The following is a 14,732-nucleotide window of genomic DNA, read 5'->3' on the forward strand; positions in this document are numbered from 1 at the left end:
CGACATCTAATACAGTGTCGTGCAAAATATTTAGACATTTTTCTTTTGTCAAAAGTTTGAGAAAAACGACATACTATACTATGTGGTCCAAAATCTGACAAAAACGACATACTATGTCGTACAAGATTTTTAGAAAAAAAAATTTTTCTCCAAAATTCGACAAAAACGAATTACTACACTATGTCGTCCAAAATTTTTTGACATTTTTTTTAATCAAAAGTTTGACAAAAAACATTTTGGGAATTTTTTTTTGGTCCAAAATGTGACAAAAATGACATACTATACTATGTTGTCCCAAAATAAAATGTTTAATTTTAAAAAAAAAATTTGGTCAAAAAAATTACAAAAACGACATACTATACTATGTGGTCCAAAATGTGACAAAAACGACATACTATACTATGTTGTACGAGATTTAAATTTTTTTTTTTTTTTACAAAATTTGACAAAAACGACAAAACTTCAGTGTTACAGAAAAGTATCATTTAAAAATGGATATTTGAACACGTTTGATGTTGAAATGGATCATTTTCTTCACCAGTGAAGACGGCCACACTTTTAATAATCTCTCTGCCTCAGTTTTGAGCCAAGTCAGGTGACCGAGGGGAGGGGGCGTGGCCTGCAGCCCTAAGCGCTTTAAGCAGCCAGGACATTGTGAACTCACGTTGACAGTTTACTTGGCTGCATCACAATTAGACGCATCAGCTTCAGCACTCCATGGAAACCTGGCTGTGGGTTTTATCACAGGAGGGAAAATTAACACGTTCATGTCTTTATCTCACTGTTAGACAGGAAACTGACGTTTGTAAACCACCCACTCTCCCACACCAAAGTCCAAAGAGAAAATCAGTGGTTTTAGCTCACGAGACACAGCAGCTGCTGGTCCTCTGCTGCCTCGTGTGGTCACTTTGTGTCACTGAGGATTTTTAATGCCGAAATGACAAAATAAGACATTATAACTTAGTGATGGAGGCAGCAGTGGATCAACAACTCCTGTGAACGTCTGTGTTGCTGTGATGTTAAAATCACTGGTTTTCTCTGTGGGCTTTGGTGTGGGAGAGTGAGTGGTTTACAAACGTCAGTTTCCTGATTGATTAAAAACTAAATTTCTCTCTAGTTTTTAATAAAACTAGTTAACCTATTATACCTTGTTAAATATTATGAATATTAAAATGCTAACCACACCTGCCATATCTTCAAAGTGTCCAAATGTCATGAAAAAGCTACACTATGTTTATTAAATGTCATGAAAAAGCTACAATATGTTCAAACTTTCCATTCAATGCATTAATAAAGAAATGGAGGCTTAACTATTTTTTATATGATAATTAATACATTTATATTATAATGTAATAAATATTATGAATAAGTGCTAAATAAACCCATGATATCCTCAATGTGTCCAAATGGGCTCAATAATGAAGAAAAAATGATAAGTTAACTTATTATGTAACTATTACCAATCATAGCCAAAGTAATAATGATTGTACTTGTAGATAGTTGTTACATGAATCATTGTACAACATTTGAAGGCAATATCTCCATCAGTCTGGAAGATAAAGCCGAAAATGTGTTTTTAGCATAATAAATTAATCAATTTGCTAAATTAATAATAAAGCTACAAAGATAGGGATAATTCTCAGGTGGTATGTGATGCCCATGCACAATTTGAAGCCAATACCTGCAATACTTTGGAAGATACAGGCGAAAATATGGTTTTTATATCATTCATTAATTAATTAATAATAATGGTAGACAGCTCAAAATCAATAGGGATCATCTACAGGGGGTATGTGACCCATAAAAAAAAATAAAAAAATTTAATCTCAAACGCCTTTCGAGTTTTTTGTGTTTCAAACATGACGGTGGGTGATCACGAGCTGCAGGAGCCCCACCAGTGACGGTTATTAATAGCTGCACAGCCTGTGACCACACTGCACCCTGCCCATCGTACCCTGTACTCACCGCGTCTCTGCACCAACACGTGTAATTTAACAGCGGTGGAGTCTGAAAAAATGCTTCGCATGCAGCGAAACAGAGAGAAAAAAAGAGAGGAAAGAAAAGAAAGAGAGCTGGCGTCTGACTCAACACACTCGATAACTCTAACCAGTAACTTCAACTTTCAGTCCTAACATTTGACTTTATTTCACTTTTTTTCTCCAGTTAAAGTGATAATTCGGGTTTGTACAATATTGTCAGTGCTGACTGTGCTGTGAGCGCCCCCTGCTGCTGAGATTTTAGTCACAACAACTCAGCTAATGGGAGCTACGTCAGCTTAACTCTGAATTTAGCTTTAAGAACATGTTTCACGTCTCTATTCTTTAACTGTTAGACAGACTTTTCCAACAGGGAACCGAAGTTTGTAAACCGCTCACTCTCCCACACCAAAGCCCATAGAGAAAACCAGTGGTTTTAGCTCACAGTGGACACAGGAGCTGCTGGTCTGCTGCTGCCTCGTGTGGTCACTTTGTGTCACTGAGGTTAATCTGAACGGTGGATTTCAAACACAGAATTTTACAAAATAACACACTTGAAGTTAGTGATGGAGGCAGCAGTGGATCAACAGCTCCTGTGAACTCCTTTTCTCTGTGGGCTTTGGTGTGGGAGAGTGAGTGACTTTGGTGTGGGAGAGTGAGTGACTGGTGTGGGGAAGCGCAAACTTTTAGTTTCCACACCAAAGCCCACAGGAGTTCACAGGAGCTGTCGATCCACTGCCGTCTCCATCACTGACTTCAAATGTCTTACTTTGTGACTTTGGCATTTTAAATTCTTTGAGTGACCACACGAGGCAGCGGTAGACCAGAAGCTCCCGAGTCCCAGCGAGCCAAACTTTCTCAATGGGCTTTGGTGTGGGAGAGTGAGTGGTTTACAAACTTCAGTTTCCTGTCGGAAAGGGGGAAAAAAAAAATAAAGACATTGACATTATTCTTAAAAGGTTCAGCGTTGAAGAATTAGTGACATCGAGTGGTGAGTCAGCAGATTAGTGACATCTAGTGGTGAGTCAGCAGATCTCAGGTCTCCCTACTCCCTTTCCCAAGTGTGTCAGTGGACTACGGTGGCCTTCACACGCCGCAAAGGGTGACGTTTCGGCTTTGTTTGGACAGTTATGGCGCATTCCATTTGGAGTGGGAAACCGGAAAGCGTTGCAGACACAAGCCCTCCTCCTCCTCCTCCTCCTCCTCCTCCTCCTCCTCCCTCCATCTCCTCACAGTCCCTCCCTCCTTCACTCACTCACCTCCTTCACTCTGCAGTGTCAGCTCCTTCTCCCTCACTCTTCACCTCTTTCCTTCCCTTGCTTGGAGAAAGGATGAAGTGTGGCGCTCTGCTGCTGCTGCTGCTGCTGCTGCTGCCTCTGCTGGATCTCCTCGTTCTCTGCAAAGGTAAGAACAGCAGCATCATTCTCTCTTCGTTCATTATTCATCTATGTGTTATAAACCACGTTCCTCTGGCAGACGAGGCTTAAATCTGCAAACAGACTGATGATCTATGATCTTATCAGGAGTAAAACTGGAGGTAAAAAAGTTACTGACGTGCAGACGGGAACAGCTTAGTGAAGAGTGTAGGTGGAACAGATTATTTAAAGTCAGACCCATCTGCTCCACGTTCAGGTTTAAAATAATAAGTAAATAAATAAAGTCTGCTTTTGTGTGTGTGTGTGTGTGTGTGTGGAGCTGAAAAAAGTAAATATACAGCCAAACACACACAAAGGTTTGTGCAGCTATTCTTGTTCATTCATTTGGACAAAACTTTCACATCTAACCTTTAACCAGTTCCTCAGAAATGAGGTTCTGCCTCATTAGGACCAGGTTTTGGTCTCCATGACGACTACTGGTCCTGGAAAAGTCAGTGTTTATACCTGGAAATGTGCTACAGAGGAAACAAATACAAGAACACAATGAATTGGGGCCATTATTTCCTGCCCTTAAGCCCCGCCCCCCATCGGCTTGATTGACAGGTGTAATCACCTGTTGAGTGTTGATGGGATGAGGTGTTGTTGTTTTTTTTTAAAATAGCCGTCTGATCCTATTGAGGGCAGTGTCGCGCACCTGTGTGCTAAATGTAGCGCCAGCGGGTCACGACCTCACTGCAGCCGGCTAGCATCAGTGCGACATGCTAAGTGTTGATGAGCTTAGCATAGCATAGAAGCAGATATGCGAGGACGGATGCGACTCTCATGCTTTGTGTTAGGCACAGCGCTGGTTAGCTTAGCTTAGCATAAGACAGCTACCAATGTCATGCTTGTGGCGTTAAATACAGAGATGAGAAGCAGTGATTACATTAGCATAGCATTAGACTGATATATGTGAGGATGTATACTACTCACGACTGTGCAGCAAGAACACAGAGATTAGCTTAGTTTGGTTTAGTGTAAAAAAGAAGAAAAAACATATTCTAAGTGCACATTAAACACATTAAAGCATGCATGAAGCATGTAGGCTACAGTTTCCTCCTTCCACAAATATTTATGCTATGCTAAGCTAAGATAAGGAGACTCTGTTGTGATGGTTACCCGTTTAATCCCGGCCTCACAGAGCTAAAGAGGTCACACTGAAAACCATCACGTAGCAGAAACCAGACAAAGACGTGATCTCAGCATTTACAGTCAGACACACTAAACCTTTAATCTCACCTTTGACCTTTGGGCACAGGACGGAGCGTGGAGGTAAATGTTTACTTAAAGACTGTGCTGATTTTGTGACAATGAGGCAACAAAATCAGTCAATCACTTGCACGTGTTTTTACGATTGTGCTCGTCTCTAAAATAAATGTAAATCCTCTATCTTGCAATTGATACATTCATACATTTAAATGTTTTCCAGCTTCACTTTCCTGTTGGAAAAGTCCGTCCAACAGTGAAATAAAGACGTGAACGTGATCTTAGGACGTCGTGCTTTTCATTATGATGCATGATCAAATTGGACATTGACATGTCCCTAAATTGAGCACTGACTGGTTCTCCATGGGGGTCGTACCTATGTTCCCCGGGTCCTATGTTCCCCGATCGGGGAGCATCGGACCTTTTTTAAAAAAAAAAAGGGTCCTATGTTCCCCACTTTGTGGAAGCCTGGGTGTGGAGCTCCAAGGTAAAGGGTTAGGGTTAGGGTTAGGGTTAGGGTTAGGGTTAGGGTAAGGGTAGGGTTAGGGTTAGGGTAAGGGTTGGTGTTAGGGTTAGGATAAGGGTTGGGGTTGGGGTTGGGGGTTAGGGTAAGGGTTGGGGTTAGGATAAGGGTTGGGGTTGGGGGTTAGGGTAAGGGGTAGGGTCCTATTTCCCCCGGGTCCTTTTTGGTTGAACAGCGGGGAACATAGGACCCTTTTTTAGAGAAAGAGTCCTATGTTCCCCGGTCACATACAAAGCGGGGAACATAGGACCCGGGGAACATAGATACGGTCCCTTCTCCATGAATGCCCAAGGAGATCTTTGCCTCAGCTGTAGGGTTAGGGTTAGGGTTAGGGTTAGGGTTAGGGTAAGGGTTGGGGTTGGGGTTAGGGTAAGGGGTAGGGTCCTATGTCCCCCGGGTCCTTTTGGGTGAACAGCGGGGAACATAGGACCCTTTTTTAGAGAAAGGGTCCTATGTTCCCCGGTGACATACAAAGCGGGGAACATAGGACCCGGGGAACATCGATACGGTCCATTCTCCTTGAATGCCCGAGCAGATCTTTGCCTCAGCTGTAGGGTTAGGGTTAGGGTTAGGGTAAGGTTAAGGGTTGGGGTTAGGGTAAGGGGTAGGGTCCTATGTCCCCCGGGTCCTTTTGGGTGAACAGCGGGGAACATAGGACCCTTTTTTAGAGAAAGGGTCCTATGTTCCCCGGTGACATACAAAGCGGGGAACATAGGACCCGGGGAACATCGATACGGTCCCTTCTCCACGAATGCCCGAGGAGATCTTTGCTTCAGCTGTAGGGTTAGGGTTAGGGGTTAGGATAAGGGTTGGGGTTAGGGGTTAGGGTAAGGGGTAGGGTCCTATGTCCCCCGGGTCCTTTTGGGTGAACAGCGGGGAACATAGGACCCTTTTTTAGAGAAAGGGTCCTATGTTCCCCGGTGACACACACAGCGGGGAACATAGGACCCGGGGAACATAGATATGGTCCCTTCTCCATGAATGCCCGAGGAGATCTTTGCCTCAGCTGTAGGGTGAGGGTTAGGGTAAGGGTTGGGGTTAGGGGTTAGGGTAAGGGGTAGGGTCCTATGTCCCCCGGGTCCTATTGGGTGAACAGCGGGGAACATAGGACCCTTTTTTAGAGAAAGGGTCCCATGTTCCCCGGTCACAAACAAAGCGGGGAACATAGATACGGTCCCTTCTCCATGAATGCCCGAGGAGATCTTTGCCTCAGCTGTAGGGTTAGGGTTAGGGTAAGGGTTGGGGTTGGGGTTGGGGTTAGGGGTAGGGTCCTATGTCCCCCGGGTCCTTTTGGGTTAACAGCGGGGAACATAGGATCCTTTTTTAGAGAAAGGGTCCTATGTTCCCCGGTCACATACAAAGCGGGGAACATAGGACCATGGGGAACATAGATACGGTCCCTTCTCCATGAATGCCAGAGGAGATCTTTGCCTCAGCTGTAGGGTTAGGGTTAGGGTAAGGGTTGGGGTTAGGGTAAGGGGTAGGGTCCTATGTCCCCCGGGTCCTTTTGGGTGAACAGCGGGGAACATAGGACCCTTTTTCAGAGAAAGGGTCCTATGTTCCCCGGTGACATACAAAGCGGGGAACATAGGACCCGGGGAACATAGATACGGTCCCTTCTCCACGAATGCCCGAGGAGATCTTTGCCTCAGCTGTAGCCTGTTTTGCGTCCTCAGGTCAGGAGGAGAGCGGGGACCACGAGCTCTGCGACAACTTCACCGATCTCAACCTGTCGCACTGCTTCATGGGAACCAGCCTGTACGTACGCCTGCTGCTCTACACTCGCGCCAACCTGGACTGCGGCCGCGAGATCGGCCATCACGACCTCTCCTCGCAGCCACTCTTCAACCTCTCCCGACCCACCGCCTTCGTCATCCACGGCTACAGGCCCACCGGAGCGCCCCCTAGCTGGATCGACCACTTGGTGCACCTGCTGGCCGAGCAGGAAGACATGAACGTCATCGTGATGGACTGGAACAAGGGGGCGGCGAACCTCAACTACTTCACCGCCGTGACGTACACGAGGGAGGCAGCAAACAACCTGACGGGATTCATCCTGACCATGGAGGTCAGACAAATATCATAAGATCAGTTTAAGTCTACGATATTTTAAGAACATGTTCACGTCTTTATCTTCACTGTTAGACAGACTTTAACAACAGGAAACTGACGTTTTTAAACCACTCACTCTCCCACACCAAAGCCCATAGAGAAAACCAGTGATTTTAGCTCACAGGGACACAGGAGTTCTAAATTCAAATGTCTTATTTTGTCATTTTCCGCATTTAAAATCCTTCGTTCAGATTTACCTCAGTGACACAAAGTGACCACAAGAGGCAGCAGTAGACCAGCAGCTCCTGTGTCCCCGTGAGCTAAAATCACTGGCTTTCTCTATGGAGTTTGGTGTGGGAGAGTGAGCGGTTTACAAACTTCAGTTTTCAGCCTCTTAGCGGAAATTAATCACTTTAACCCTTATCTTCACTGTTAGACGGACTTTAACAACAGGAGACTGAAGTTAGTAAACCACTCACTCTTCCACACCAAAGTCCATAGAGAAAATCAGTGATTTTAACATCACGGCACACAGGAGTTCACAGGAGTTGTTGATCCACTGCTGCCTCCATCACTGACCTACAATGACTGATTTTGTCAATTCGGCTTTCAAAAATTTTAATTCAGATTAACCTCAGTGACGCAAAGTGACCACACGAGGCAGCAGTAGACCAGCAGCTCCTCTGTGTCCCTGTGAGCTAAAATCACTGGTTTTCTCTATGGGCTTTGGTGTGAGAGAGTGAGTGGTTTACAAACTTCAGTTTCCTGTTGTTAAAGTCCGTCTAACAGTGAAGATAAAGACGTGAAACATGTTCTTAAGACATCGTAGACTTAACCGGACGTCACTTTAATTGACTTTGTAATGTGGTTAAAATCTTGGTTTCTGTCGGCAGCCGTGTGCGTTCACTGAGATCAAGTCCACTTCCTTTGACATTTCCCTCATTTCTGTGATAAATGTCTCCACCAGAAGTCCGATTGAAGTACCGATTCTGCCGAGTCACAATGGTGGAAAAAACCTGTAAAGAGCTCAGAGAAAGTACCTTGAATGTAACGCTGACGTGTGAATGTTGCGTCTGCAGGAGGAAGGAGCCTCTCTGAGTTCAGTTCACCTGATCGGCGTCAGTCTGGGAGCTCACCTCGCCGGATTTGTGGGCGCAAACCTGCAGGGAAAGATCGGACGCATCACAGGTAACCACTCCATGTGGCTGGAAGAGTTGAAATGAAACGGAAATGTTTGTTGTTTTTTTTTACATTTTTTATGTTCTTTTCTTTGGAAAAACACATACCAGAGTTTATAATTCAAATGTCGTGACCTTTGATCCCTGCAGGTTTGGACCCGGCCGGACCGATGTTCACCAGCGCCACAGCAGACGAGCGGCTGGACCCGACAGACGCCATGTTTGTGGACGTTCTTCACACCGACATGAACTGTGAGCAGAAAATAACAAGAACACAATATTTATTTAATAATTATATTTTAAAAAAACTACTTGTTTCAGTACTTTATTCTTACAGTATATTATTATATTATATTATATTATTATAGTATTATTTGCAGGTTGCAAGAAATGCTACTTTAATATTCAGATATTCTCTATAGCACATGAAGAGAAAAAGATGCATTCAAAGACCCTGGTAAATTTCATCACTTTTGCTGGATCTACTGGAGTTGTTAGAAATTGGTGGCACAACAAAGCTAATATGGCGCCAAAAACTGTTACTACATTCAAATTTAAAATACCGAGGTCTTTTAGGTTTTGTTTTCTGACGTAACTGGCAACCCGTGGTTGCTCGGCAGCTGAGACTCTACTGACTGCAATGACTGGTAGACGGCGGTAGGTGGCGCCACATGATGCCAAAACATGATTTCAAAACATGAACATGATTTGCAGTCTGCAAAAGATTATTTTTAATGCAAATATTTTGTCTGTACTGTTGTTGGTGGTGAGTTCAGTTTGTTATATGAACATTATTCCTGAGTCTCTGTGACATATTAGGAGGATTTTATGATTTATTACATAATGCACCTTTAAATATTATAATAATAAGATCAAGTTTTTGTGTTTGCAGCGTTTGGACTGAACGGAGCTCACGGTCACATCGACTTCTACGCCAACGGTGGAGCCGATCAACCAGGGTGTCCAAAAACCATCTTTGCAGGTGAACAAACACAGAGAACAACACATTAAAGGGATAGTTCAGGTTTTTATAAGTGAGGTGGTTTCAGGTAGGTTTCACTCACTAAAAACACAGGGAAAAAACTAATTTTAGCCATTTAAAGGTCACACAGAGTGGTCCTGTTGCACATATATGTTAGTTATAGAGGTCTACTTACATACATTAACTTGTTTTTATGGTCAAATACCTCCTAGTTGCTGTAAACGAGCCGATAGAAATCCTCTTTTCTGACGCTGTTCCTGAGCCGCAATATTTCAGAGTGAACTCTCACACCCAGAAGACAGACTGTCTTGTGATTGGCCAATACCCGGAAGTGACATATTCAGCACACCCTCTCTCAGAAGCACAGCTCCCCCCTCTGGAACGGTGGATGCACTGCTCCTCATTATCAAAACATTGTTTTAACAGTGTTTAAAAATAGCTTCTTCACGACTCCCCGCCGCAGTCCCTTTGACGACCTTTGACCCGGAGTCAGACCCAGAGTCAGAAGACACTGTCGCTCGTGAAACACCTCCACAACGGACGTTATTCTTCTTCTGCGGTTCAATGTACGCAACCGGATGTGCCCGGACTAGTGCCCGGAGCAGGAAGATCTGCTGTTCAGGAGAACCGCTGTTTACGTAACCGGACCGGGTTTTTTCAGAGATCTCGCTGAGCCCGAGATTACAATAAAACACAGCGTTCTCAGCAGTGACTGAACTGTTTGTTTAGAACCTTCAGGGCTTCGTAAACAAGGTAATGACGCAGATACACACTAAAAAACAGTGTTAATAGGAACTTCCTGTCTATGTGACCTTTAACAAAAGATTAAGTATAATGATACCATAAGAGCATGTTCACGTCTTTATCTTCACTGTTAGACAGACTTTTCTAACAGGAAACTGAAGTTTGTAAACCACTCACTCTCCCACACCAAAGTGCATAGAGAAAATCATTGATTTTAGCTCACAGGGACACAGGAGCTGCCGGTCTACTGCTCCTGTGTGCTGTGATGTTAAAGTCACTGATTTTTTTTTGAAATTTAAGCACATGTTGTCAGCGCTGACCTTGACTGACCTGCAGCTTCACCCACAGGTAAATCGTACTTTGTGTGCGACCACCAGCGCTCGGTGTTTCTGTACTTGTGTGCTCTGAATGGAACGTGCAGCCTCAGCGGTCAGCCCTGCTCCTCCTACAGCGACTTCCTGGACGGCAGGTGTTTGCAGTGTGAGGCTTTCAAACCTGGGACCTGTCCTCAGCTCGGTACGTGGTTTCTCTCTTTCACACACACACACACACACACACACACACACACAGAGAGAGAGACACAGACACACACAGAGACACACACACACGCACGCACGCACACACACACCCACGCACACAGACACGCACTCACACACACACGCACGCACGCACACACACACAGACACAGACACACACGCAGGCACGCACACACAGACACGCACGCACACAGACACACACACAGAGACACCCACAGATGCACACACACGCAGACACCGACACACACACACACACACAGACGGACACCCCCCGACACACACACAGACACTCACATACACACACACATGCAGACACACACGCAGACACCGACACCGACACAGACACACACACACAGACACACACGTAGGCACGCACACACAGACGCACACACACGCAGACACCAACAGACACACCCGACACACACACACACACAGACACCCACAGACGCACACACATGCAGACACACAGACACAGACACGCACACACGCACGCACGCACACACACACACACAGACACACATGCAGGCACGCACACACAGACACGCACGCACACAGACACACGCACGCACACAGACACACACACACAGACACCCACAGATGCACACACACAGACAGACACCCCCCGACACACACACAGACACCCACAGACGCACACACACATGCAGACACACACGCAGACACGCACACACAGACGCGCACACACACGCAGACACCGACACACACCCACAGACACACCGACAGACAGACCGACCGACCGACCGACAGACACACACGCACACACACACACACACACCAGTGTTGACTGTGCTCTGGTCACCTTCAGGTTATGACCTGAGTCAGTGGAGAGAAACTCTGCTGCGACTCGGACAAACCAAAGTCTTCTTCAGCACCACGTCCACGCTGCCGTACAGGAGTGAGTACTTTGAGTTTGCTTTGAGCAGTGACTTTTCTCAACATTTGCATGACTTTTTTTTTTTAGCAATTACATTGTTTTCTGGGCAGTAAAGTGACTGTTTGAGCAATGACTTTTAAGACTTTCTAGCAGACAACATTTTTTGCAACTAGCGACAAGCAACTATATATTTTTGGAGCAGTTGTGTGTTTTAAGCTGTTCTGTGACTTTTTGAAGAAACTACTGTTTTGACTTTTCTAGGACTTCCATCAAATATTAAGCTGCTGTATACATTTTTTTGTGCAATTCAATAATTTTCTTGTGCAGTTTAGTGACTTTTTGAGTAGATACAATGCTTTGCAAGCAACAAAGACTTTTTGACTTTTCTAGCACTTGCATCAAATGGCTTTTTGGGGCAGTCTCATCATTTTTGAGCAGTTAAGTGACTTTTGTGAACAGTTGCAAGACTTTTTGCGCAATTAAATCATTTCCTTGAGCATTTAAGTGCAGTTTGTGTACAGCAGCACACCACTTTGAGCAGTGGAGTGACTTTTTTTTGGCACAAATATTCAACAGTTGTGTGACTGTTTTGTCCATGATGATTTCCATCATTTCTGAGCAGCTACACAACTTTTCTTAAGCAATGACACGAATTTCTTGAGCGCTTAAGTGACTTTTTTTTGTAGAACTTGCATCACATTTTAAGCAGCTGGGTGGATTTCTTTTGAGCAGTTACGTGACTAATAGAGCTGCGATTGTGTCAATAAAACTGAGATGTGGTTTGTAATATTACTGTACTGTCCCGTGTGTGTGTGTCAGAGCTGAGCTACAGAGTGGACATGGTCACCTGGAACCAGTATCTCCGCTGGAGCGTCATCTATATCAAACTACACAGCGGCAAAAACTTCACAGAGGCTCGAATCGACCAGTGAGTTTGTTGGGAACTGATACTCGTACAGTATCTGGCTTCAAATTCTAAATATGAATTTCTGGATGATTCTAAACTTGACTCGAGTGCAAAGTTGTGTCCCGTCTGGGCTTCTGGCCTTCTTGTGTTGTACCTTGAACCTTCCCGCCTCTTTCCCTCAGTAAACTCTTCCGGATGGAGCAGTACACGTCCACGCGTCTGCTCGCGCAGTTCGACGAGGACCTGCAGAACGTCCAGAAGATCACGCTGCGCATCAACACCGGCAACGTGATCGGGCCTCGGTACAAAATCAGACTCCTGAGGATACGCTTCACGCCACTGGAACGTCCTGAGAGGTCAGAGGTCAGTCAACGCCGCCGTTCACAAGCTCGACACTGTGAGATTATAATCTGAATTTCCCCTCCCAACAGGCCTTTGTTGTGTCGCTATGACATCATGATGGAGGAGAACAGGGAGGTGACCTTTCGACCTCTGCCCTGCAACTCTCACCTCTGACTCTAGAAGAAGCACAGACTCTGAACTCACCTGTGAGGGCTGTCCTGACCTCAGGTCAACGCTCCAGGGGAAAATCATGTGACCTTTTTTTAGAACAGTTAACGTCATCCGGTATTTTCTGAGCACTAATGTGACTTTTTTTTTTTTTTTTTTTTTTTTAAACGTGACTTTTTAATAGTTACAGCATTTTTCTGAGCGGTCACGTGACTATGTGCAATTCTATGACTTTTTTTTAAGCAGTAACGGTACTTTTCTATCAGTCATGTGACTTTTCTGAGCAATAAGAGCATGTTTGAAGCAGACACACACACACACACACACAGACAGACACATACACGCACACACAGACACACAGATAGAGACACACACGCACCCACAGACACCCACAGACACACACACAGACAGACACATACACGCACACAGACGGACCCACACACAGACACCCACAGACACACAAACAGACGCACACACAGACACACAAGCACACAGACACACACGCGCACACACGCACGCACACACACACACACAAACAGACACATACACACGCACACACAGAGACACACACACACACACACACACACACACACAAACAGACATACACACGCACACAGACACGCACACACACACGCACACAGGCACAGGCACAGACACACGCACGCACACACACAGGCACAGACACGCGCACACAGACACAGACACACACACGCACACAGACACAGACACGCGCACACACACAGACTGAAGTTTATGCATGTTTTAAATAAAAGTCACATTAATAGATTTTTAAGACCTTTCAAAATTGTATTTAAGACCTTTTAGGAGATTTTAGGAGAATTTAAGAATTTAATTTTAAGGCCTTAAATTCAAATTATTTGATTCAAGACTTTTTAAGACCCTGCGGATACCCTGTTTTTTGAGCAAGTACTTGATCTTTTTGAGCAATAAGAGTATTTTTGGAGCCGTAGCAGTATTTTTTCCGATCAGTCGTGTCGACTTTTCTGGGCAATAACGCCGTGTTTTCGGCAGTTACTTGACTTTTTGCGGCAGCAGAACCTGCAGACGCCTCGTCTCGAGTCCCTCCATGGACGACCTCGCGGGACAGGAGGATACCTCGGCCTCGGCGTCCTCACTGGACGCGGAAGGCGACGCGACATGAAGATGCGGATTTTGTTGAGACATCGGTGAAGCCGAGCGTCTGGCTGGTGAGGACGGAGTTCTGACTTCGTCGGTGGTTCTTAAAATATACTGTGAATGACTCATGTGAAAACACAACATTCACACAACGACACCAGGAAGTACTGATTCTGTTACACATTTCGTTGAAAAATTAGTCAAAACAATACGGACACATCAACGATCATTCGTATTAAAACTTAAAATATGTTAGGAAACGAGTCCTAAAATGTTATGATCAAACCCTAAAGACAAATACATTTGTTTGATAGTTTTCAGTTAAAGCATTAATTTTATCACGGATCAATATAAACACAAACAAAACCAAGATAAAAAATATACTCATGTTCCAAGTAAATATTATAATATTAACACTACCTCCAACACTTTCAACAAATGATTTAAAGATTTCAATCTAAAAGCACAAGCTGAAGAATCAGCATGAGTTTGATTAAATAATAAGCTGTTAATTCTGTTTTAAAATGGAAACCATGGATGGATTAGTTTTATTGTATTGTAAATCTGTGCCTTTATGTAAAAACTGTGTCAATGTGTTTTCAATGAACCTGAAAAGAAACGGAGTCTGAAGCGTCTTCACTCTTTTTTTTTTAAAATGCATTTTTATTGTTGTT

General features: G+C 44.5%; 1 protein-coding gene across 1 annotated transcript; it reads left to right on the plus strand.

Annotated features, from left to right (window-relative positions):
- Nucleotides 1-3,307: 3,307 nt before the first annotated feature.
- On the plus strand, nt 3,308-12,927 carry lipib (lipase, member Ib; the record flags this gene model as incomplete). The annotated part of the gene is made up of 10 exons (XM_083901462.1): nt 3,308-3,380; nt 6,797-7,188; nt 8,252-8,360; nt 8,501-8,602; nt 9,243-9,332; nt 10,425-10,592; nt 11,436-11,525; nt 12,324-12,432; nt 12,594-12,767; nt 12,843-12,927. The coding sequence occupies 10 exons, from the start codon at nt 3,308-3,310 to the stop codon at nt 12,925-12,927; spliced, it is 1,392 nt and encodes a 463-aa protein (XP_083757588.1).
- Between the last annotated feature and the right edge of the window lie 1,805 nt (nt 12,928-14,732).

Source organism: Microchirus variegatus (genome assembly GCF_963457635.1).
Source record: "Microchirus variegatus genome assembly, chromosome: 15".
NCBI classification, from domain to species: Eukaryota; Metazoa; Chordata; class Actinopteri; order Pleuronectiformes; family Soleidae; genus Microchirus; species Microchirus variegatus.